This window comes from Gordionus sp. m RMFG-2023, chromosome 2 (assembly GCF_954871325.1).
Source record: "Gordionus sp. m RMFG-2023 chromosome 2, tfGorSpeb1-WG-v2, whole genome shotgun sequence".
In the NCBI taxonomy this organism is placed as follows: domain Eukaryota; kingdom Metazoa; phylum Nematomorpha; class Gordioida; order Chordodea; family Parachordodidae; genus Gordionus; species Gordionus sp. m RMFG-2023.
In genome coordinates, this window is record NC_088776.1 from 62,879,213 (window position 1) to 62,905,886 (window position 26,674).

The 26,674-nt window shown below is 29.9% G+C and overlaps 1 protein-coding gene across 1 annotated transcript; it reads left to right on the forward strand.

Moving 5' to 3' along the window:
- Positions 1-2,744: 2,744 nt before the first annotated feature.
- Positions 2,745-6,734, forward strand: LOC135924776 (GEL complex subunit OPTI-like). Its single transcript, XM_065459884.1, has 4 exons — positions 2,745-2,843; positions 3,012-3,115; positions 4,189-4,318; positions 6,266-6,734. The coding sequence occupies exons 1-4, from the start codon at positions 2,745-2,747 to the stop codon at positions 6,314-6,316; spliced, it is 384 nt and encodes a 127-aa protein (XP_065315956.1). The 3' UTR covers positions 6,317-6,734.
- Positions 6,735-26,674: the final 19,940 nt, after the last annotated feature.

The following is a 26,674-nucleotide window of genomic DNA, read 5'->3' on the forward strand; positions in this document are numbered from 1 at the left end:
TCCGTTTCACATAAAGTAAAATACTTACGTAAATTATGAAATGGTCAAAGATTTTCATTCTCATTTATATCTGCTGTCACATCAATAGAAGTAGATGTATCATCTCCTAAATCTATAATGGAGGACATTATTAAAACCTAGAATTTATATTATAATATAATTAATAAATAAATATAACTTATTCTTATAAAAAATTTGGGTAATTGTTGAAATATAAAATCTGGTGGAATGGTGGTTGATAAAATATGATGTAGATAGATATTTTTAATAATATTTTAAATTTAATTTTTAAAATTTTTATTTTATTTATTGCTTTATAAGTAAAAAAATAATTTTTAAAAGGATTGGGATCGAATATTTAAAAAAAGTGATCTCGATCGCGATCCACAATTTAAGGTCAGGATCTTAAATCCTAGAAAATTGACAAATTTAGGATGGAATCCAGGATCGGCGATCTTTTGATTCGATCCTTTAACAACTCTGCTAATATCTTATTAAAAATGTCAAAAAAATATAAAGTACAAGATACAGGATCGTATCTTATATATACACGGTACTGTCCAACACTGTCTATGCATATTATATAAATATTTTCGACAAAATCAAATGTTCACTATAAATAATAATGCTAAAGATTTTAGTTATACCTGAAATTTAGATATTGTAATTCTACGATTAATATACCTACTAAAAATATACAGGATGAGTTATTATAATAAAAACAGAAAGTTAAAAGAATGAAACAATATGTGTCTTTATTTTTATATAATACTTAAAAAATAAATGACGATTCATTAATATATAACAAAACAGACAAACACTACAAAAATACATATGGTAAAATTTTAATGTAAATTTTTGCATATACAATTTTTATATACATTAATTTATTTTTAAAATACAGTTTAATATTTTTTCAAATGTTTAATATACGACAAATTTTATATAGTAACACAAATAATACAAATTCATTTACATCAAATCCTGATCCTGTTTATTCTAATTCAATACCTAATATATCTAAATAATTTCCATATTATCAATTCTCCCTCTTTAAGTGGTGATTCTATTATTAATCCAGCAAATTTCTTTCTTTCTTTCTTTCAATTTCTTTGGCTTTCTTTCTTTCTTTCTTTCTTTCTTTCTTTCTTTCTTTCTTTCTTTCTTTCTTTCTTTCTTTCTTTCTTTCTTTCTTTCTTTCTTTCTTTCTTTCTTTCTTTCTTTCTTTCTTTCTTTCTTTCTTTCTTTCTTTCTTTCTTTCTTTCTTTCTTTCTTTCTTTCTTTCTTTCTTTCTTTCTTTCTTTCTTTCTTTCTTTCTTTCTTTCTTTCAAGAAGGAAATATAAAAACTGGAATAATGAAAAAATACTTATAGCAAAATATTATTATCTGTACCTGAGAAGTAGGAAATGAAAATGAAAGATATCCCTAAGTATTTAGATATGTCTTTATCGTCTATTAATAAATTATAACGCGAAACATTTCACGAAATCATCGGAGACCCTTTAAAAGATTATGTGATTGGAAAGCGAGGCAGGGAGAAAAAAGACACATTCAATATAGAAGGAAAAATTATGGAACTTTTAATGGCGAACAATACATTAACTATTAAAGGTATTATAGAAAATTTTCCTCCAGGATTTCCTAGAAATGAAGGAACTATAAGGAAATATATTTAAAAAATAGGATTGTCCAAAAAACGTAAAGGAAAGGAACCTGATAGGAGGAAAACACCGGACACAGTTTATATACGACAAATTTATTGTATAAAAATATTGAATATTGCCAGACAAAAAATATTTTTCTTAGACGAGAAGGCATAAATTTACACGTTGTACCTGTTTACGCCTGGGCACCATACAATGTTACGCCAACTGTTAAAGTCCCACCATCTAAGGGTAAAAATTTAAGTATATTATGTACTATGGGATGGGAATCGAAGGTGCGATACTTTATTGCATCATCGAGGGAGCTTACAATAGCCTACTATTTCGAGAATATATGATAGAACTAATTTATATCATACCAAGTGATGCAGTTATTGTTATGGACAATGTATCTATCCACAAAAGCCATCTCATTGATAGTTTTAAAGTGTGAATAGAATATTTGCCACCCTATTCGCCGCAACTAAATCCATTAGAAAATTTCTTTGGGGTATTAAAAAACAAATATAGGCCAATCAATCCCCGACCAAATACATGAAACGAAATCGTTCATAATGTAACATAAATTCTTAATGAATTTACTATTCCTTATGACTTTTCAAGTTATTATAATAAGATGCATCAATATTTGGAAATTGGTTATCAAGGACAACCATTGGATTAAGGTAAATTTATAAAAATATAATTTATATTTAAATATATTTAGGAATATAGAAAATCGGAATACCTAAAGAAAAAGCGAAAATCAATTGATCCAGTTTTTTATATTTTAATGCATTTTTTAAATCTGTTTTGTCATATATTATATATTTGATCGTCATTTATTTTTTGAGTATTATGTAAAAATAAAAAAACATATGGTCAAATCTTTTTAATTTTTTGTTTTTATTATATTAATTTACCCTGTTTAACAAAATAAATTACATAAAATTTCTAATCGGTAGTTGTTTACCAATAATTTAGTTATTTTAGTTTTTGTCACATAGCTTATAAAAAAAATTTTCAAATTGTTGCCATTGGCTAATATTTTGCCAATTTTAATAAATGTGTAAATAATATAACAAATTTTGCATTCATTTATGTCTTCAACCAATGCTGCTATTTTAAAAAACTTTAAAAATGCACAAATACCTTCATGGAAAAAGGCTTTAATCGTTGGTTCAGAATGGTCTAATAAGGTTTGGTTATAAAAAATATTTTACAATATTTAATTAATTATATAAACAGCCTTCGTTTTGACTACATAGCCTTCGTTTTGACTAATTTTTTATAATTAACTTGAAAAATTATGTTGAGATATTTATTTAAACTTTTTATGCTAAAGTTAATCATTAAATATATTTTAGGATGAATTTCTTGATATTATATATTGGGGAAGACAAATTATCAGTGTTATATCTGGAATCATATGTGGCCTTATCCCTATAACAGGGTTTATTGGATTATTGATGTAAATTTACTAATTAATACTATTTATTTATTATGTAAATAACTTAATAATTTTAAGTTATAAATTGCTATTATAATAATTTATTAAAAATGGTAGATAAATGTAAAAAAAATTTACATGGTAATCATGAAAATATTATAGCTGATCATAATAATATCAAAAATATGCTACCATAGAAAGCAGGTCCCTAAATTATAAAGAATTTTGCTTTGATATAAGACAAATATCACCACCTGTATTGCCTTATCATGCTATATCGTTTTTGGCTTAAGATGAAAATAAATTTGGTGGCCCTATTAAAAAAAACCCCAAATTTTTATAAGCATTTAAAAATAATCATAATATAACAAACTTAGTTTCATATATTAATTAAGCAGTTTAGAATATAAATTAGCTCACATTAATGTAAGTTATTATTTATAGTAAATGACTTATTAAGGCAATATTAATAAAAATTAAAAATCACTTTTAAATGCAAAAATATTTTTTTGATAGCCCCTAAGATAATATAATTTGGGTTAGACCATGTCTGCTCTATCCAGTCCAATTCGCACTGGCTTTTTATAGGTCTGTTGGCATTAAAACAATTTCAACATCGTGAAGATGGGTAAAAATATTTTTAGAACAATGGGGGGGGGGGCAGATGAATGAAATTTTTTCTGTCAAAGTGAGTAGAACATGCTTTATTTTTTTAAAATTTTAGTTTACAAATATGAATAGTAAATTTGATTTGCTTAAACTTATCAAATATGAATGATGCAATATTCAATTTGTTTTTGAATATTATATATTTTATTAAAAAGTTAAAAATAAGTTTTTAAAAGGATTGAAGGTCTTAAAAGAAAATCTTCTATCTGCACAATTTGCCAAAATATGGATCGAGGATCATTGATCCTTTGATATCAATCCTTTAACAACTCTTCTAAATAACTTATTAAATTTTTTATTTTTAATTATTATTAAAAAGTTAGACCCTATATTATGAGAAATGACCAAGCAAAAAAATTGTTAATATTTTTGTAACATGAAATCTTTAAAATTGATAATAAAATAATAATTTGTTTTTTTTACAGTTTCCTCATCCTAAATTCAGGTGGTGTTTACCTGTTTTCCTGTCACTTCCACAAAGTAGATGATCAAGAATATGGTGGTGTCGGTGAAATTATTAAGGAAGGAATGATGACATCTTTTGCTACCTTTTTAGTATGTCATTTTTTAAAAAAATATATAAATAAACCTGTGTGCTGATGAAACTATTGGCATTGGCAGCCAGTAGGCGTTTTTAAAAAGAGGTGACTCGCAGCCCTCCACTTTTTAGCCGGCCGTCAACATTGGCAGCCTAAATCTATGCACTTAGATAAAAAAATTTTATTTCGGCTCGGGCTTTTCAGGTCAAAAATATTCAGGCTGTGCTGAACCTGGGAAGTAAGGCCCGATGCAAATCACTAATGAAGGTGCCAGTCATTTTAATAACGTTGTTATTTAAAAAATTTTCAGTATAGGCCTAGTGGGTTTATGATGTATGCTTGGAAGCGGAAGATCCCAGGTTCAATCCTGGTAAGGAACGTAAAAATTTCAAGTTTTTCTTTGATGAGTGATGTGTAAGGACATATGCTAGGATGAATTTATGAGCTGCCACCCTATTCACACAGGCTTGGACAGCCTGGTGCTAGGATACTTGTCTAATAAACAAAAATGAAAAATGGCCAGCTGACCTTGTGGGCCATTAAAGGATGATAGATGGAATCGACAAGAATACTCCGGTGGGATATCTGTCTATAGAATGGTGGGATATCTGTCGATATTGATTAATTTTGATATTTTTTAAGTAGTAAAAAAGTTATAAAGGTTCTTTGAAGCTTGGGGTCACATAGACCCTTCCTGTTCATCCATGCAACTTTTTTTCATCTGTTTTGGCATTTGATATATTAAAAAATAAATACTTTTTTAAAATATATTTATCATTTTTATTAATTAAAAGTTATATTATATTAATATTTGAACCTTAGATACACATTTCTACATGATCAATTTTATGTATATATATTTTTTTTATATCACATTGCGACATATTTTAAATATGACTTCCTTGACAAAAGCTGTCATATAATGAATGAAAATTACATTAAGTTATTTAAAATAACAGTTAAAATCATTAACTTATAGTTTTATTTTATCTTCTCTTCTCTTCTCTTCTCTTCTCTTCTCTTCTCTTCTCTTCTCTTCTCTTCTCTTCTCTTCTCTTCTCTTCTCTTCTCTTCTCTTCTCTTCTCTTCTCTTCTCTTCTCTTCTCTTCTCTTCTCTTCTCTTCTCTTCTCTTCTCTTCTCTTCTCTTCTCTTCTCTTCTCTTCTCTTCTCTTCTCTTCTCTTCTCTTCTCTTCTCTTCTCTTCTCTTCTCTTCTCTTCTCTTCTCTTCTCTTTCTTTCTTTCTTCTCTTCTCTTTCTTTCTTTCTTATATTCTTTCTTTCTTTAGTATAAATAATATTATGTAAGCATCGAGATTTGGCAAATAGATGTCTAAGCAATTCAGCCAGCTATGAGCAAGATTTCTAGGCTTACATCATGTTATTTTGGTTATAATCTTAATCGGCACATTTTCTGCAATCGACCCGAATTGGACTTTTTCAACACTAGTTAAGATGCTTTAAAACTTATTCAAAACAGTGTTAATTATATATTTATCTCAGATATGCTCTTTCGAGTATAATTAATATATTATGCCATCTGATTTGTGATATTTAATTTTAATGTTTTTTTCTAGATTGAGTGTCATTATTGATATTATCATCATTGGGAACCCCACAACCTGAAAAAAGGATATCAGTGCTATAAAAATTTATCGTATATCCAAATGCTAAATGTATTATATTTAGGTATTTTTTTTAAAAACATACAGTGATTTTGACCAATCATTAGAATGAGAAGGTATAAAATACCAAAATTATTTTTAGGAAATTTATGCTCAAGTGTGATTTTCATTAAATGGCGGCGTAATCGGCAGCGCACAGGTCTCTATATAAAGGTCTATAAAATCTTTATAATTTTGTTAAATTATGATGAGTAAATATCTAAAAAACTAATAAGTAATGGTGGGGAAATATAAATATAAAACTAAAGTACAGATAAAAAATTTTTAATACATTTTTAAAGGTTACTTGGATACTCCTGTACACTTCCTTATACAAAGTTTCTCACCTATAAGCTCTGGCAACTTGGATTGCAATATCACAAAACTTCCACAACCCTATATAATGATTTGATTCAAATTCACAAACAAGACATTCATTTTTTTTTAAAAATAAACTTATGTTCCAAGGAGAAATCAAAAATAATATTACATTATAAAATATAAGCTGTGATTATACAAATAATATTTTTTTTTAAGTACATTATTATAGCTCAAATTTTTATTCAATTGAAAATGCAATAAAGAAAAAAAATTATACAATAAAACATAATTACGAAAAAATATTGAGTTCATTATAAATAATGATTTAAGGGAACGCCTATTTTTTTTGTCTTCATCATTATTCATGAGGACCTGCCGGCCGTCCAGCCCGGATTTTTTTTAAAAAATAAACGCGGGTAAGACCTATTTAAAAAAAAATGATTCAGGTTAATTGCAATAAGATTTAATTTTTAATAAAATTCTATAAATTAAAAAATTTTTTTTTTTTAACAAGAAACATGTTGCGACTATTTTGTATCGTGTTTTGGTAGAATAATATTTTATTATTTTTTTAACAATTTAAAATAAAGATTATTAAATATTTTATTTATTTGTAGGAAACTAGGCATCATACATTTTCTTATTTTGAGTATAAAAACTCCTTGTTTTTCCTAGTGTTGTTAAACGGCTCGATTTGAGCCCATCTTTTAAAAATGGCTAACTCGATACTTTAGCCAGCCTCGAGATTTCGTTTATCAGATGTTCAAACCTTTGTGCCACCTATGAGCAAAAAATCTTAAGGCTCGCGTAATATTTTTCTGGATAAAATATCGAATTTAGCCGTTTTTAACAATACTAAATTCTATCCCATCAGCTATTAACTATAATAGAGCATTAATGATACTTGTAGTAGTGATATTCAGTTTTGTATAATTCAAAAATTATTAAAAAAATCAATGTTGTCAACGTAACAAGAATCACTGAAAGTTTTTAACAATACTAATTCATCCCATCAGCTGTTAACTATAATAGAGCATTAATGATACTTGTAGTAGTGATATTCAGTTTTGTATAATTCAATAATTATTTTAAAAAATCAATGTAGTCAACGTAACAAGAATCACTAAAAAACTAAGTGCAACCCAAACCGTTTTTTTTTAACAACTGAGAAAATAAATTTATTCTTAATAACTTAATTTGCATCAAACTCTTATTAAATACCTTTATGCATGGTTTCCAATATTTTCTATAAAATAACGATACCTCTTAATGGAATGTCCAGTTTGCCTTAGAATTGCAAATAATCACTGGAGCAAATAAATATTTTAGCCATCGTTTTAGCAACATACGTTTCCCCCTAGTTTAGGACAATACCTTATTACATATATGTATTCCATAAATTTGATTGCGTGCACTCCTGGAAATGGCATAAATGGTGGTAATGGTCATCGAGATATAGGTATCAATTTTGTCAGAGGTAGATAATGACCCATAGCATCAATGGGTATGGGAATTCCTGATCACAAATTTCCCACCCACTTTATCCAGAGTTCCAAGAGGTGCTTGCTCGCAATAATTTTTGCAAATCTGTCCAATATCTTGTCTGCTATCTAACGCTCCTTTCTCTACACTCACTCTGTTTTTTCTATTCCCAATAATACCCTTAAAAATCAATTGTCTAAACGTATTAGAAGGGGGGTATAGTAATCTTTGACAAAAGTGATGCTAACATAATATTAGACGATGAACCAATTCTTCCTTCAAACATTTTGTCAAAATCTACAAGGATCATTCGTAAAATCAACCGAGGTTATATGAATGCAGATCTTCGCAACTTGACATAATACCGTAGCTCCTAATAATGAATTAACTTACAATGCTATGGGGAATAAATGACCTAATGGGAGTTTTTCGTTTCATATCTTGCCAAGTTATATCACAGTTTTTGAAGCTAAACAGGCCATCGAGTCTGTACGAAAACATTCATCTGGCAGTCTTGATGGTATTATAGCCATTTTCCTTCGTAATAGTATTAATCATAAATCACATATTAGCAATGTATTTTAAGTTGTATCACAAAATTTTTAAATCTGCTACTAAAAGGTCCAACCACTAAACCCATCATTCCTTTGATCTTTGAGACTCGGTTAATTCCTCTAAATAAAAAAAGATTGTGGGATTCAACCCACATTGATATTGGATAAATATTTCACAGTATTATATCCTAAATCAGCAAATCACCATCCCTTTATAATCAAAAATGGAGTATGGCATCAAAGGAGAAGCAGAAGCTGCAGCACATTCCGCTCGAATGTCGTTAGCTAATGCAGAAATTTCATTTAAAATCGATCTCGAATAATGCCTTTAACTCTATTTAAAAGAAATCATTTTATTCCCATATTCTGCACTAACTATCCAGAGTATACCGATTTCATTTTGCATAGCTACCTCGAACCCAATTATTTAAAATTTCTATGACAAAATTATTCATTCTTGCGAAGGTGATTGGGTCCACCATTATTTAATAAATTCTATCAATGTTTTTAACTCCTTATTAAATACCCGGTATTTAGACCTTGCCATCATAGCTGGTGACATCTCTTTAATAAACAACATTTCAGACATTATTAATAATCTCATGTTCATTTTAGGTTTATCCCTTAACTTGGTAAAGTCTGAATTCCCTCTTACCAATTCCACTATCCCAATCCTCCCATTCAAATAGACTTCAATCGAGGAACCTCATTGGTTCTCCATTTGGAAATTTAGACACAACTTATTCTAATCTAGAAATACAACCAACTTTAAGGTCTGTAGCCAGGAATTTCCAGCTGGGGGACCAATTGTTTACTTAGGGGGTCTATATATTTTTTGAAATAAAACAAATAGGCACTTATAAATTTTAACATTATTTTGTTTTCCATAAGCCATTAATACTAAATTTTGTTTATGTAGATCTTTCATCGATTCTCTAGTGTTGGATAGAACTCTCTTTAGTTGAGAGAATGAGGCCTAAATTCGATGACAGAGGATTATGGCGGCTGAGTAGCATATGTACAGTTTTTTTAAATGCCAGGTGATTTTATACATATTTACGATATTTTCAAAATTATGTTTCATTAACTTCTGCAGCTAATAATCCTTTAGATATCTTCATTTCATGATGTAAAGTTTACATTTTTAAGTTCTCTAATGATAATGGGGTCATTTTATCTGAAATCAGGGTCAAATGGGGACAATGTATTATAATATGATAGAGGATTAAAATCATCTTGTGTAAATATATTCTAAAAAAACGATTTATAAAATAATCATTTAATAATTCTTCGTCATTTTCACAATAAATTACAATTTGATATCGACTAAAAGATCCTAAAGAATTGTAGGGATTTTACGTGCCATTGATGATTTTTGAGGGATGAAATTTAATTTTGATATAAGCTTCTCAGCCTTAATTCTTATCAAATCAAAAAAATTATCACTTCGTTTATTTTTTAATATATTAATTGTGGAATCAATACAATTTTTAGCATCCACTATATTACTATCTACTGTCTGCAGATACTTATTTAGGTGGATCTATTATTATTAATTCTTCATAAAATAAAATGACCAATACTCTTTCAGGCCATCGATCTTTGGAAGCTATCTTTAGTTGATCCTCTTTTAACGTCATTTAAGAGTAATTTACTCTTGGGTGGTAACACCGTTGCATTTCTTAATCGAGAAGTCAACTTGTATAACATTCACTTCTCTTAAAAACTTAATTCGGAAACGGTTATGAATTTCCTGAAGCCATCACTTCAAGTAACCTCGATTTGCCATTTACAAACGACGAGCTACATATGTCATTAACCGAGACTTAATTGCGATATGGTTGTATCATACTCATATTCACTTTGTCAGATTCCTGTTGACTCAAATGTTCGCCATTCCCTGCATTTCTAGGACATACAAAATGTAATAACACTATTGTTGCCCTGAAATCTGCCGGAATTACTTCAACCCTTGAGATGCCAGAACTTAGCAACACAGATGGTGAACGTCCTGATGGTTTTCCCAGAATCCATGGAAAAGTGAGTGGTAAGTTCTTTTTCAACATGTAAAAAATCATTTGATTTTTTTATATAAACTTTACAATTCGGCAAAAACATTGAAACATCAACATTTAAAATTAATATGAGTCGAATTTTGTACTTCTGATGTGAATGTTAGCTCTAATAAACGCTCTAAGGCTATCTTGCCATTCATTGATTGCACGTTTATTAATTCCCTTATCAAAACGATTCCATTTCTCCACAAGTCGCTCTCTAAGATGGTCAACATCACATATGCGAGTTTGACTAACACGTTTAAAAGATGCAGCATATCTTGTAGTCAACCGGATCGAGATCAGACTTAGTAAATAGGTTGCAAAGAATGGGTGAAATAAAGTCAGTTTCTCTTGAAACCAAATACACAATTTTTCTGGTTCAGTAAGCAGTAGTACTGTCCTGCGGGAATATGAAAAATTTACTGCCCGACAATTTTTTTTAATAGCAGACATGAAGTGCTCACCAAATAAAACATCACGAAATTATGCACCATTATTGTTAACTATTGGATCGATAAAGATGAGCTCTGCAGCCAAGTCTTGATATCCAGAATGAAACCAGCACTGATTTAGATAAATTTGAACGAGTACGAAGCAATCGACTGGCTATAACACCTGTTTTTTTTCATTAATAACGTAAGTGCACCCTATCATTTTTCAGATTCCGATGGTTTTCATCCATGAAATATATGAAATGTACTATGAGAGCATTTTCGTAGAAGTTTTGGTAAGTCAGAGGGGCTATCTTATTCGCATCGGTTAGGTCCTTGGTATGTTTCTTTTTTAAATATTTCAGCTGCAGTTCTTTGTAGATAATCCGGCACACTAAAGGTTGTGAAATACCAGTTTCTCGGGATACTTGATGAATATTTTTCTATGGTTACAAGATCGATCTTTTTGGCTCAACTGCCCTAACGTTTTTCTGCTTATCCGTTAGCATCAATTTGCAATCAATCAATTCAAGGCTGCTATAGACCAGTTTCTGTTAGGAAATTCCTTCAAAAACTCATTTTGGCTCCGTAATTTTTTTTTTGTTTTTAAATGTTAACAAAATTCAATCAAGTTATTTTTTTTCAAAAAAAATATCGTCTGCTTTAAAAATAAGAATTTTTACATAGTGGAAATTTCGAATTTTGTTTGTCCGACTTTGAATTTGCATAATGGTGCGAACGAATTGAGCGTTTCCGCTGCGTTTGCAAGCACCAATGATGCCTCTCAAAATGGCCTCATGCAAATAGGTAAAATTACCGTTTGGGCGTTAGCAATTATTAAAATAAAAACGTAAACAGGTTTGATTTTTCGATACTTTTTTATTCTTTGTTTTGTGATATTATTATATAAAAAAAAATGTAATATAAATAACTTACCTTATAATCCTAAAAAAAAATATATTTAAAAAAATTAAAGAAATAAGAATGCAGACGATAATATAATTTTCGAAGACAAATCCTTTTTTTTAGAACTTATTTAAAATTTTGAGTCGACGGATATTTTATAAAATGACAATCCTCAAATTTAAACAAGGGACGCGGGCAGGGTTGCCAGATATTCATCACTTGAAAACGTGCCCTGACGAAAGAATTTAAACAAAATTAGCAAAAAAACGTAGATAATTTATGCCTAGATGAGCACTTTCCTCACTAACTTAAATTGAGCTATTGCCCATATCCTCCACCATCTAGGGTAATGGCTCAGATGATATTATAAAGCAATATACATTTTATTAGCTATAAAGATAGGAATGTCTTTTTACTAATTTTGAGACGAATATTCTCATAAAAGAAGTATTTTTATATCAAAATAATATTAATATCCATGTTCGCGTCAATGTGTGTGTGTGTGTTTTTTTTTACAACTTTAGATCATTCTTTTGAGAGCGTTTTTTTTTAAATTTCTGATTTTACCTCATGTTAAGAATACTGACTCATGAATTTCAAGACAATTTTTCTACGAAATATTAGATTTTTCCATATATTTTTTAGACAAATCATAAATGACACAAAATGTTAACAGCAAAATTGTCTACAAATTCATAAGATAGGTTATTTATCCAAACATAATATTTTATATTCCCGGTAAAATCCGATATTTTAAATGTTAAATTCGTTACAGATTAACAAATTGTGATCACTTAATCATTTTACGTATATTATTATTAATATATTTACTTTTTTTCTTTTTTATTATTATTATTACTCGTATTTACCGAATCAATTTATGTATTTTTATATATAAATATCTAGTGATGTTAAAAGTTACTTTTGAAACATAACTAGTTACAGTTACTAGTTACTTTGGCAAAAACATAAATAGTGACAGTTACTAGTTACATTTTTACAAAAGTAACTAGTTACAGTTATTTTCTAGCCAAAATGTAACTAGCTACAGGTAACTAGTTACAAACTATAAATATCGCGTAAAGATTGAAAAAGTTAAAAGTTTTTAATATCTTAATAATAAAAAAAGAAAGACATGTTAGTTTTAGTTTTAAAATTTATTTATTTACATATCAATATTCTGGTGACCAACTGCTTTCTTTCTTTCTTTCTTTCTTTCTTTCTTTCTTTCTTTCTTTCTTTCTTTCTTTCTTTCTTTCTTTCTTTCTTTCTTTCTTTCTTTCTTTCTTTCTTTCTTTCTTTCTTTCTTTCTTTCTTTCTTTCTTTCTTTCTTTCTTTCTTAACATTTCTTGGAGCGCCAGTCGAAGAATCAGCTCTTGGAGTGCTAACCGAAGAAATTGCCATCAGAGTCAATGTTATACACAGACTAATCCCCAATTCCGACAACAATCGAATAACAATTCTCAGGGAAAGACCTTTTCCCCGCTTGACAATAAAATTTAGAGAATAAAAGTCCTCAAAATAGATAAATAATATATTTAATAATTTGAATATTGGTTTTTAGAGACACAATTAAGTTTTACATGACAATCATCATAATTCGTCATCAAAAGAGTCAGTTTAATATAGATATTATTACAAATTTGATGAATATTATATAAATGCAAACATTATTTAATTCAAAAATACTCAAAAAAAATAAATTAAATAAATAAAATTATTATATAAATATCTTCTCTATCAATGTATGGGCAAGTATTTTAATTTGATTATAAAACTATTATTATCAAAATTTACACGCAAAAAAATAATTTAAATTCGCTTAACAAAAAAAGCAACACTAACGATAACATGGAGGAAAAATAAAATATAATTAGAACAGTTTTCGTCTTTGGGAATTTCACCCTTTTCTGTATTTTAGTATTTTTAACCTAGCGCTATTTATTTAGCTTGGTTATGGAATTTTTATATATATCCTATTTTGTGTTGTTATCTAATTTGCTATAACAGTTTTATCGTTGCATTTTCGAAACTTTGATAATTTCAAATGAAATAATTCTTAAAAAATAGAATAAATCGCTTAGATAATTCTTAACTACCTCTATTTTTAGAGGATACAAAAATTAAAAAAAGCAAATATTACCCACAATATTATTAGAATCTTGAAAAAATACGCAATCTTTAATCATTACAAGTTTTTTTAGGCTAACCCAATGACATATAATACACCTAGACTGACGATTCGTTCATTAAAAGTGTACATCAATGCAAATCAGCTGGAGACGCCATCTTGGTCACCGTGATTATCGTTAAAATTTTAAAACGAGAGCCTAAATTATTCATATATCAAGCTGGAGATCATAAAATTAGGGTAAATATATATTTGTTGTTTTAATTTCAAAAAAATTAGAAAATATTCCAGAGTTTTTAAACATGAAAATAATTATTATAAAGGTTATCAAAATGGCGGCTCCAGCTGATTTGCTTTTAACGATGCTTAAAAATGCATTTTAATATGAATCGTCAGTCTAGGTACATCATATGTCATTGGGCTAACCAATGTATACACATTTTTAAATTAACTATACTTAAATTTATATTTTATACAAGAAAACGATATCAATTTTCGTAACTAATGGGCCTGCTTTCGATATAGGCTTTTATCGATCAATACGATGATAATTTGAACAAAATATCATTTTAATTCTTCGAATTAAAAATTAAAATCGATTTAAGATTATTTTTATCGAAAATTGATAATAACCTTTTGTAATAATAATTTTACTATTGAATTCAATTTTTTTAAATCGCAAACAATAATTATTAAATTTTGAATCATTTAAAGAAAGAGAATTGTTTCCCGCCAAATGCCAAAATAAAACTTTAAAACTTATAATGTTAATTATATAATAGACCCTCTAAATTTGAATTTGGGATGGAATTTGATAGACGCGCAGGGGGGTTACCCGGTTAAAACCGGGGCATTGTGGGTATAACTTTGGTCAAAATATTTATTTCGGAGAGTGTTTGTTGCCCATCTTCGCCAGGGTATATTTTATTCTTAAGGTTTAAAGTTTATATATTTCTACTTTTTTTAAAATATATATAGTGTAGTTTAGAGGTCTGAAAAGTAATTTTTTTCGTAGCCCAACCCGACCCGACCCGAACCCGCATTTTTTTTAGTTCAACCCGGCCCGAGCCCGACCTGAGTTTAATTATACAAATTATATACTTTGATCTGATAAAGGGTGAAAACTTTTTTTTTATAAAATAAATATCAGCTTTATAATAATATTATTATTAATTTTATATGTTTTAGGGAATGGCGCGTTTTTTTAAAAAAAATTTTTTAAATCTGATTTTTACCAGAAACGTATACCGTCATGTTTGGAGTGCCTACCCTATGAATTTCGGATAATTTTTTCATGAACTTTTTAAACTTAGCATAATTTATATTAAAAATTTTTTTCACATATATATATATTTTTATACTCAAAGGTTTAAGAGCAAACTTGTCTCTACCATCCTCACCCTAACCCTAACCCTTATCCTAACTCTAACCCTAACCTTACCCTTATCCTAACCCTCCTAATCCTAACCCTAACCCTAACACTAACCCTTATCCTAACCCTAACTCTAATCCTAACCTTTATCTTAACCCCAACTCTAACCCTAACCCTAACCCTAAATCTAACTCTAACCCTTACCCTAACCCTAACTCTAACCCTAACACTAACCCTAACACTAACCCTAACCCTAACCCTAACCCTAACCCTAACCTAACCTAACCTAACCCTAACCCTAACCCAATATAAATTATATATGACTCAAAGGTTTAAACTGCAAAATTGCCTCTACAATTCCTAAGATAGGTATTACAAACACGATGGAATATATTTCAGGTAAAATGCGATATTTTTAAATTTTAAACAAAAAGGCCTAATAAAAAAATGATTTTGGATTTTTTTTCTGGATGTAGATCTCTACGAGTTGGACTAAAAAAAAATTACGGAAATTTTCAACTGATGGGTGGGGAGGGAGGATCTGGTAACCCTGTTGGACCTTAAAAATTTTTTTGGTCATGCCTGGACATCTCTGCGCGTTGACTAAAAAAAATTTATGAGAATTTCCAGCTGATGGTGGAGAGATGGGCCTATTATTTTTTGGTCAGACATGGCCCAAGCCCTCAGTAGAAAATTTTTGTAGGTTCAAGCCATGACTACTGGCCCACATATCATATTTTTAAAAAAAAATCCCCAAAAACCCGGTACAAGCCCATATTATAATATGTTTCAAAATTTTCTCGAGGCCCATATCCAAAGAAAATTAATGATAAGCTTTGGGTTAGAAAAAATCTTTGAGATCTGCAGTATTTGTGTCGAGGGAGTTAACGTATTGCATTTAATGAAAAAGTGTATATTTAGACAATCATTTTACATGTAAATATACTGAAATATATTTATTAAAATAAAATTATTCAATATTTATTTATTTTTTTTTGCAAAGTTGGCAATTATTTATAGGCTAAAATTTAAAATGGAATTTTTTTTTAACGGCTCGGGCCCGCTTACAAATATAATATTGGGCCTTGATCCGCCTCGATTTCGGCGCGGACAATTAGACGCGTGACAATTTGGCGCCGAAAATTCGGCGCGTATCTAATACAGTTGCAAATTTATTATTATAGACTAGTTAATATAGAAAACGGAAGGATGATTTAAATAGTAGTCATTTCGAATGTTGGTCCAAATTAATTATAACGAATCAATATTTACCAGGGCCGGGCCGGGTCGGGCCAGGCCGGGTCGGGCCAGGCCGGGTCGGGCCAGGCTTGGGGCCGAGTCTGCCGATTTCTTTGGTGAACCAATTTACCAAGTTATAAGGTTCTGTTGATTTAGGTTAAACGGCCCCGATTTTTCGCGCCTAATACTATGGAAAAACCTGCAGATTTTGGCGCGTAGATGAAAAGAAAGGTTTTGTACCTCTATCACGAATTTTACATATTATTTTGGCTAAAATTTAAAATGGCAGTTTTGTTAGAAAATAGACTTAACGCAGACCCGTTTAACGACACTAATGTAGGGTCGGGCCTGCAGACCTCTGGCTATTCATATTTACTATAGTTCATTTTATGAATAAATTTAATTTTGGTTATTATATATATACTATAGACCTTAATTGGTCTAAAGAAAGATATAATATTTATTTTAAAATAAATTAATAGAATTATTTTAAAGATATTTTAAAATTTAATAACACAGGCTGAAATTAAAAAGATAAACAATTACAAAAATTTTAAAAAGTTTTTGTTCACTCCAGTTGTGACTTCTACTAACGGGCATTTTTCGCCTTCAACATTTTTGTTTTTAAAAAATCTTGCTAATAAAATACGACTTTTCACAAATGAACCAAGAGAATTCCTTTTTATTCGACAAAAAATTCAAATAGAAATTTTTAGACACAATTATGGTTCCTTTTTGGGGACTCAATTATATAATTTTATTTTTAATTATAATATTTTTAATTAGGTGTTATGTGAAATAAATAAATAAAAAAAAAAAAAATTTTAAGAATTTTAAGAATTTTTAATAATATATTTATATATAAAATGAAACAGTCTTACAATGGAATAACTTATTTTTTAAAATCAATAATTATTTTCTAAAATTACAATCACCCTCCAGTCACGAGGCTTCCCTATTTATTATTTGATTAAACGTAAACTTATAACATTGTAAATTGTTTTCACCAAAGAAATCAGACAATTAAATATTTATTAAATTAAATTAAATTAAATTTTTTTGTTTTTTTGATATTCAACAACCTCAACATGACTTTCTATTTAATAATCCTCTTGACTTTATGACTAATAAATTGCCGATGTAATTGGATAGGCACCAAATCGACACGATATCATTAGACCTATGGGTAGCGGGTGGGCTTTATCCATGAGTGTCTTTGAGCTGGGTTAAGCCGGGCTTTATAACCTTGTTATAAGAATCGCATTTTGCCCAAATAAATATCTATTTTTTTTATCTACTAAATTAAATATAAATAATCTTGCCAATTACCAATTAGCTTAAACCCTCAAAAGATTATATTTTTTTGAGAAGCCCAAGAAAAGAAATATAAGATGGAAATTAAAAAATTTTTAATTAGAATTTTCGTGAAAATAATTATTGATTATATATAAAATAAAATAAATTAAATCTAATCATTATAATATATATTATAGGTAAAATAACATAGGGTTTTTGAGATCGATAAATCGGAAATATTATTTTGCGTTTATGAAATTTTTATCATTATTCACAAAATATTTTTTGAGATAAATATACAGTATATATATATAACGAAAAGATAAGAGGTGGGTAATGCTGAACAATTTTCCGGAAGACATCTGCTACATAGTCATAGCTCCGATCGCTTCCACTATCGGAGTGTGTTCCAATATATACCTCCTCTCATTCTCGGGTCGGCTGGAAAAAAATTATCCGACTGGAATGGGGTTCGTTAGATTCCTGAATATAACGGATCTCGCCGTGGGTTTGTTTTCTTTCGTTTGGCCTTGGCTCTACTATCTAAGCGATCACATGACATGGGCCCTTTCGTACAATCTATACTGGGTGATCTACATGTCTTTTTTTCACCCAGTTCTTCGCAGCACCTGGTCACGAGTCATATCGTTTCTTCTCTTGCTGTTCAGTATCGAACGTTACATAGTGGTTGTAAGGCGTAACCGTTTCACTCTCTTGAGGAATATAGAATTCGTCAAATTCATGTCCCTGCTTTGCCTATCAGCCGGTTTACTTTTATCCATACCTCGCGTGACGTGGTACAAAGTAACTTACATAGAAAGTCCTGTCGTTTTATCGAATCAAAGTCAGGGAGAGTTTAGCGATGACAAGTTATACGACAGAAAAATTGGACAGGCAGCATCTATAAATGGAATGGGTCAAAGTGTTATATTAGATCACCCAAAGATGACGAACGTCACAGACGTCGATCATAACCTCAAAAATAGAAGTTTTTATGGGCTACGATATAGAAGAGACAATAATAAAATATTGATAAATAGCAATTTAACCCAAAGGGTATCATACATAACTACCACAGATGATATGAAAAGTAAATTATTTTAATTATATATTATACAAAGCGTAAATTTGGCGTGTAAGTGCTAAGTGTCTCCGAAACAACAATATAGCAGATTTTTTATATCTAGATTTTAACCAAAGAAATATTACCTAGGCCCCGAGATTTACCATGTATATGGCAGAAAGGATTGACCACCCTTTGACCAAAAATCTTGAGGCCCGGTTATTTCTTTACGGCTAAATTATTTTTATTTAACCGTTTTTCTTTAAAATAAGTATACCCCCTAAATTGAGGTTTTCGACACAATGCTAAGGTGTATATTTGGAGATCGATATAGTCTGGCCCAAACCGACCCCTGAAAATACTTTGAATTTCCTGCGCATCCAGTAAAAAAAAAATTTTTTTTATGGCCTCGGGTAGGTTCCTGCCCATCCAGTAAAAAAAAAATTTTTTTTATGGCCTCGGGTAGGTTCCTGCCCATCCAGTAAAAAAAAAAAATTTTTGCATCCTTTTTTTTTTTTTGCTGAGAGAGACTCAACTCACCGGAAATGTTTTCCAGCAGGTGTAAAAAAATGTCTCCTCCTAGGCGACATGTGATATCTCGACGAGTGACGGATTTCGTCATTCAAAAATATTCGGTTCGGACCGTGTATTTTAAAACTGATTATCCGAAATCTCTATTATTAGCTATAAAATAGATCGAAAATAAATATCATATGTTTTAGGAAAAGCCGGGCTGGGCCGAAAATTTTTTGGAAAAAAAGTCCGAGCCGTCCCGTGCCGCGCAATTGGTAACCTCGCGGCAGGTCTCTGATTTTAACGAAACCCTACATTCTCCCTCTTAGCGCGAATTCGTAGCGAAGTATAGCGTTTAATAGTTTGTATTCGATACATTTAAAAAATGGATTCTTATCTGTTTTTTCTCTCTCCTTAATTAGGTTGTTGAGACAACCTGTTCCAAAAGTTATAACAATTTAATTAATATCATCTAAATGGTTAACATAATGTTTTAGGTCACTTCTTAAAATGTAATTTCTTTATCGATTTTATATGGTATATACATAATATTAATTTATTAAAGTGTGTATATAAAACATTCTTTGCAAAACAAATAAACCTTTTAAAAAAATCTTCCTTTTTTTTTTATCTTTATATTCATGTATTTAAAATATTTACTTTTATAATTGTGTCTCTCAATTTTTACAAAAACTAATTTAAAGATATCAAAAACCTTTTTATTAAAAAAATATATAAAAAACCTATTTATTTTAATTAAAATGTAAGATTTCATAATTAATTATATATATTTATTTTTTTTGCTAAGATTATATTTAGGTTGTAAACTTCAAATGATTTTCAATAAATTTTTAAATTTTCTGCCATGTGCCCTGCCCTAACCTCCCCTTACCTAAAAATATTACGAAACAAAACTTTATCCCCCCCCCCCCCAAAGTTGTCATTTTAATAATTTAAATATATACATTTTTTTAAAGAACTAAATTTAAAATAATACACAATTTATTTGATAGAGTTCATGTAAAATATATTAGGCAAGCCAATCACGTATATCGTTAAGGGTGTCACTCCGTCAAGACGATATTTTAGGCAGATTCACTGGGGCTCTCAAACGATTCGGACATACGTGCTAGAGAACTTGGTCTCCTACGCAGTTTATGTGGTCATATTTATAATCACGATCATAAATTTATGTCGCGTAATTACCAGGGCCAGATTACTCCAGCGGCGCAAGGAAAATGGCGACCCCGTCGGGATGGTAAAGAGCAGCGCGCCAAATTTTGCCGAGCGGAAAGATCCGGAGCGCGATGACGGGAATAGGCGGCGCGTTTACGCGAATGGGAACAACGCATGCCGTAGATGGGCCGCAAAGATTTACGAGGCTATCGTGATGAATGGAGTAAAACGTCGTTTTAAAAAGGGCACAAGCGTTTCCGCGAATCGCGATAACCCAGCTGATTCGCACAAAATAACCGGAGGACTTCGTTTCGAGAGTTCTTACGGCATCGTGATAATCCCGGAAAAGGAGATAATCCTGACTCGCTTGCAGATCTGGACTACCCTCTTCAAGATGATATGCATCTTTCCCTCCCTCGTATTGGTCACGTTACGCCCCTTTGTCGTCGATAATCAGTTCGATCAATTTCCTCTCATGCCAGAGCCGGTGGTAAAGATCTTTTACAAAGTCCAACCCGTCGTACATATTCTAGAGTTGATCAATATAGCTATCACTCCCTGGATTATGATAATGATACTCCCCGAGATCAGATCCCTCACCAAGGACTCCGTGATGTGCAAGAGAAAATCTTTCCAAAATTATATTTAAAAAAAAAAAAAATTTTTTTTTTTTCTTTTATAAAAAAGAGAAGAAGTGGAAAATTTGATGTAATTATATTTTATTGTGTTTTTAAAAAATATTTATTCGTTAGGTTTGATAATCGGATGATACCTAGACTGGCGATTCATTCATTAAAAGTGTATACATCAATTCAAATCAGCTGGAGACGCCATCTTGGTAACGCTGATCATTATTTAAAATCTTAAAGGAGAGGCCTAATTTATTTCCATATCTGATGCGAACTTTATTAAAGAATTACCGGATTCACGGAGATAATAAGGAATACAAGTTATCAATTTAAATAGTAGTTTTTAACAATGAGAATAATTAATTACTATACGTGTTACCAAAATGGCGGATCCAGCTGATTTGCTTTTTACCGACGCTTAAAGAATGTATTTTAATGAATGAATGGTCAGTCTAGGTAATATATATGTCATTATTGGTTGATTGATTGGTGCGATAATAAATTGTCAGAAATTTGTTCCAATAATTATTTCAAATAAAACTTAAATATATATATTTTTTTTTAAAAGTAAATTAGTTGCGAAAATAAGTTCCTTTTTTGGTCTTTAAACATTTTCTATTGATTCTTGACTTGGTTATTTTTTTTTTGAGTTTTGAATAAAAGCGCTCAGGGCTGTTTTCTAGGTCGGCTTAACTCGAATACTTAACTGCTTCTTAGTATCGGTTAAAAAGTATTTGATCAAGGTCACCCTATTTTAATTTTCTTTTAAGTATTTTAGTGGCTTTGCTATTTTTTTCGTATTTTATTATCGTTTTTTTTTGTTTTTATTATGGCTATTTAGCCAATACTGTATAAATAACCGGCTATTATGTATTAAGCCGACGACCTAGGACACGGCCTCAAAGTCTTAATCGACTTCTAGGACGAAGGTTAATCGAATATATAGTGAGCATTCGATAAAATTATAAGCTTCTAAATTTAAATTATTACGTTTTTTTATTTCCTCATCCAAAAATATCATTTTTTTAAAATAATAATAATAAATTATAAATGTGTTTCTATAAAAGAGTTAAAATTATATATTAGTATTCGAATTATCTTTAGTTCCACAAAATACAAATTTTTTTTTAATTATAATTCCCTAATAGAGAGAACAGCTTGTATAATTATTTATTATACGAAATGAGGAATGCAGTATATGATTCGTCGAATTTTCTATTTATCATACGAAATGAGGAAATCGGTATATGATTCGTCGAATGTTTTAATTGGACAATTAATTTTCTATAAGAATTCTTTAAAAAAAAAAAGAAAGAAGGAGAGGGAAAAAAATAAATAAATAAGAGAATTACTTATTCTTTTTTAAATAAAGATAACTTGATTTTGAGAAGGAAATAGAGTTTTTTTTTAAAAAAATAATAATAACCGACAATGAACAGGTCGAATAATTACACTTTAATTTAGAAAATTTTAGGAATTAGTGAAAATATTTATAAGAAATTGTTATAAAAAATAAATATTCTTTTGAAATTATATGGTGTACGATGATGATTAATTTTTAAAAAAAATCGAAAAAATTATATAAACCGGAAATCAACCCGAAGAGAATGGAGATGGAGTAAACCGGAAATAAACTGGTTCAATTTTTGAAAAATAATTGGAATGAAACTTAAATATTTTTTTAGATCCTAAACTATGATGTAAAATGGACTTAACAGTTATACTTATATCGGTTTGACACCTTGTCAATCATATAGAAGAACTTCATAAACAGCACGATTTGATTATCACCCCCCCCCTCTAGCTGTGATTCGGTTTCGATTTCAGGGTTTTCCACGTACAAATCAATCAAAAGTAAAAATCAAAAAAAATAAATTCAACCAATAGCAAAGACTTTGAGAATTAGTAATCTGTGATATTCACTATTGATCAAAAATTCTAACGACTTTCACTTTTGTAATAATCATTTTTAGTAGCTCTTTCTTAGGAAAAATCATATCATGAATTAAAATAAATTCCTCATTTAAATTACTGTACTGGTTGGTGCCTTCTCTTAAAAAAATTATCATCCTTTAATGCTATTAACACTATTTATACGCAAAAATACTATAGGAGCGTAGCAGGAAATCTATGGGAGAGGGAAAAGGGGAGTGTTTCTAAGAAACGCTTCTAATACCTTTTTAGGATTTCAAATCGAATTTTTGGGTTTTGAGGGAAAGGGACTCATTTCTAACCACCACCCTTGTCAAAAAATTTTTTTTTTACCCAAATTGATTTGGAAATTTTTGGGATCTGGAACCGGGTTTTTCCAAAATACTAAAAATTATAAGGGGGAATTTATTGCATTTTTGATTTCTTGGAGTTGCAAGAGGTCAGAGTTTCTATTAGCGGGAAATGAGGTAACGCATTACACGTCCCGGAGAAGTCTTTTGCCGCCGAGTCAAGATGACGTAAAAGATATGTCATCGCGACGCTTACAGTCCTAATTTAAGAGACCCAACGGCTCCAAACTATTGGAGAAAACTGGCCAAAATCAAAGATACGCCGATCAACCTATCTTGATAGTCATGTCGCATAAAACGGCCACTGACTATAAGGCAAGAGAAGCAATGTTTAGAGAATGGATCAAATTGCTCATTGCGTACAGCACAGGTGTCAACAGACGGGATAAAGGGGTTATTTAGAAAATATCTTAATTTTTAGAAATTGATTAGGACTAGACTATGAAAATATTGACAATTTCTAATGTAAAGATAAATTTATATATATATAATCGACGTATGAATGACTATAAAATAAAAGCATTTAAAATTTGATGTATAAATTTTAATTATAAAAATTTTTTTGAAAATATTTATTTGTGCAAATATATTTTTAAGAGATATTGCAAATATATAAACTTGTAAAGTATTCATAAAAATGAATATGATGATGTATTAAAAAATGGGGAAAATCTCCACAGATTCAAAATTACCCCACAAGGAAGAGTTATTACCTCTAGGTATTCCTATAAGCTGATTCATTGTAATCAGTGCCTTCCTCTACTTTACTCTTGATATCCTTTTTAAGCTTGGTTACCTTCTTGATGCTACCCTCGTATAAATCATTCTCGCTCCTAAAAAACGTAGACATTTCACGCATTTAATGCTCTAAGATCAACGTCTATTTTTAAATTTTCTATCCCTCTTAGGATTTATGAAACTAACAAAAAATATCTTGAACCTAAAATTTAATAAAACAACCTGGGCTCAAGCTTCATTACCCATCTAAGGTGTGGGATTAGATCTCCCAACAATCTTGTTCTCACTGCCTTTATTTTGAGCAGTCTACTTTCTAAACCCACATTTATTTCCCATATCTCAAAAATTAACTTTTCCTTACATGAAGTTATCATGTTATGGAAGAGACGCTTTGATGATGTCCCATCGCCTGAATCCAACAGACAAAAGGTTTTGGACACGCCAGTTGCAGCTCGCTGCGTTGAATCTCTATTATCTAGCATGCTACCAACCGACCATTCTCTCTCCACTTTATTAATTAATGGATCAGGGTGTGAAATTTTGGAATTATCTCTTCTAATAATCTTCAGCTCCAACTCACCAATAATGAACTTATCCACGCTTTGGAATCCCTTTAATTGTACTATAACCTTTACTTCTACCCTGGTTGCATAACTCTAATACACATCATAGATAGACAGTTTACACTGCAGATCGTCTAAAGGCCGAATACTCAGGCACGACCAATACAGTTTCTTGATTCAATGAGCTTAAAAATCAGTTCCAATACCTGCGATATTTTAATCACCAGGGCATTTAAAGATGGAAAGCGGCCTGACTGAATTATCCTGAGCCCATGGAAACGAGAAAAATTTCTCATTTGGGAGTATTATTTTAAAGATCCATTAGCCCTGCCCAACTTAACTCTAAAAACTTACATACTTATTCAAAGATTTAGGATCTAACCTCTGCAAGCTTGCAGGTCATCCTCCAGAAGGCTTTAACCTCAGAGAAAGGCTGACAATAATCCTTAAAGTAAATATAATAAGTTTCAATGGTGGTGACTTATCTCTAAAGAACTTTCCTTATTCTTCTCGTTTTATGCTATATTATATTTCATCTTTATTTATTTTTTTGTATAAATAAATGTTTATTTTTTTTAAACATAAATATTGTATATTTTAAATATTTATAATCAAAATTTATCTCATTATAATTTTTATTTAATATGGTAAATCTACCAATCAACTGATTTTAAAGTTGGTAAGATGAATGCAGCAATATTGTAAACTAAGTTATTATTAAATAAAGCGAGATTAAATTTTTAGAATACATATAAGCATTATTCAACTATAAGAGATTTGATAGAATTTAAGATAATCTAGCTTCATCACATATTATAATAACATTATGTCTATAATGTAATATTGATAGCTGCTAATTTAAAAGATTGAATAATATAATCATTATATTGTTAAATGTCTGCATTCAAAAAAGATGGTGAACAGGTTTGATCCCACACACAATTGACCTTTTAACTACATAACATATACTATAATAGCATTATGTCTACAATGTAAAATTGTTAGATGCTAATGTTGAATAAATATATATAATCTTTATATTGTTAAGCGCCTCATTCAAAGAAGATGGTGAACAGATTTGTTCTAACACATAATAGTCCTTTAGCACTACTTAATTTGGTTTGTTCAGATATGATTTTAAGATTATATAATAAAAATATTAATGGATGATAAGAAAAAAATAAAATAAAATAACTTTTTAATTTAAATCGTTTTTGGATCCATTACTTTTCGAATAGTCAGATTGTAACACCGAATAGTAGACTGCATATTATGTTGGATAAAGTTTCGGTTCTCAATGCAGAAACTCTATTTTAATACTCGGAAATGGGTGTTTAAGGACCCATAGTGTGAATGGACAAAGATGCACTCTTTCTAAATCTGTCCCTCTCTCCTAACAATCCCTCACAGCTCCCTCTTGAATTTTATGACACAGGGAAATATATTGCAATATTGAACATTCTAGAATCTTATATCCCTGATTTACATATCACCACTTCCTTCAATGACCAATTCCTCCGGTGGCAGATAAGTTGTTTCTATCAACTATGTTCTATGCATTGATGGGCTGGAGTCATTCTTTTTATGTTAAATTGTGGAGTCATTCTTTTTATGTTAAATTGTGGAGTCATTCTTTTTTTGTGATGAATAATACTTTTGGTATTAAAAATTTCTATTTTTAAATATAAAGGCCTTAAGTGCAAGTTTGTATCAGAGCAAATTTCAGGGATTAATATAATAGCCTTAGCAAATAGGAGGATTAATATAAAGACCATAAGTATAGGTTTGCATCAGAGCATATTCCAGGGATTAACATAATAGACTTAAATGGGGGGGGGGGGGGGATTTGCATAAGCGTAAATAGGAGGATTATTAATATAAAGGCCATAAGGGCAGGTTTGCAAAAGCGCAAATAGGAGGATTAATATAAAAGCCATAAGTTATTTCTTCTTTGCAAG

Bases quoted from the DNA above. Each gene is read 5' to 3' on its own strand.
- LOC135924776 (XM_065459884.1), top strand. From the start codon at position 2,745: ATGTCTTCAACCAATGCTGCTATTTTAAAAAACTTTAAAAATGCACAA. The intron at 3,116-4,188 runs GTAAATTTACTA...TTTTTTTTACAG, and splicing joins GGGTTTATTGGATTATTGAT to TTTCCTCATCCTAAATTCAG. The intron at 4,319-6,265 runs GTATGTCATTTT...ACATTTTTAAAG, and splicing joins CATCTTTTGCTACCTTTTTA to GTTACTTGGATACTCCTGTA.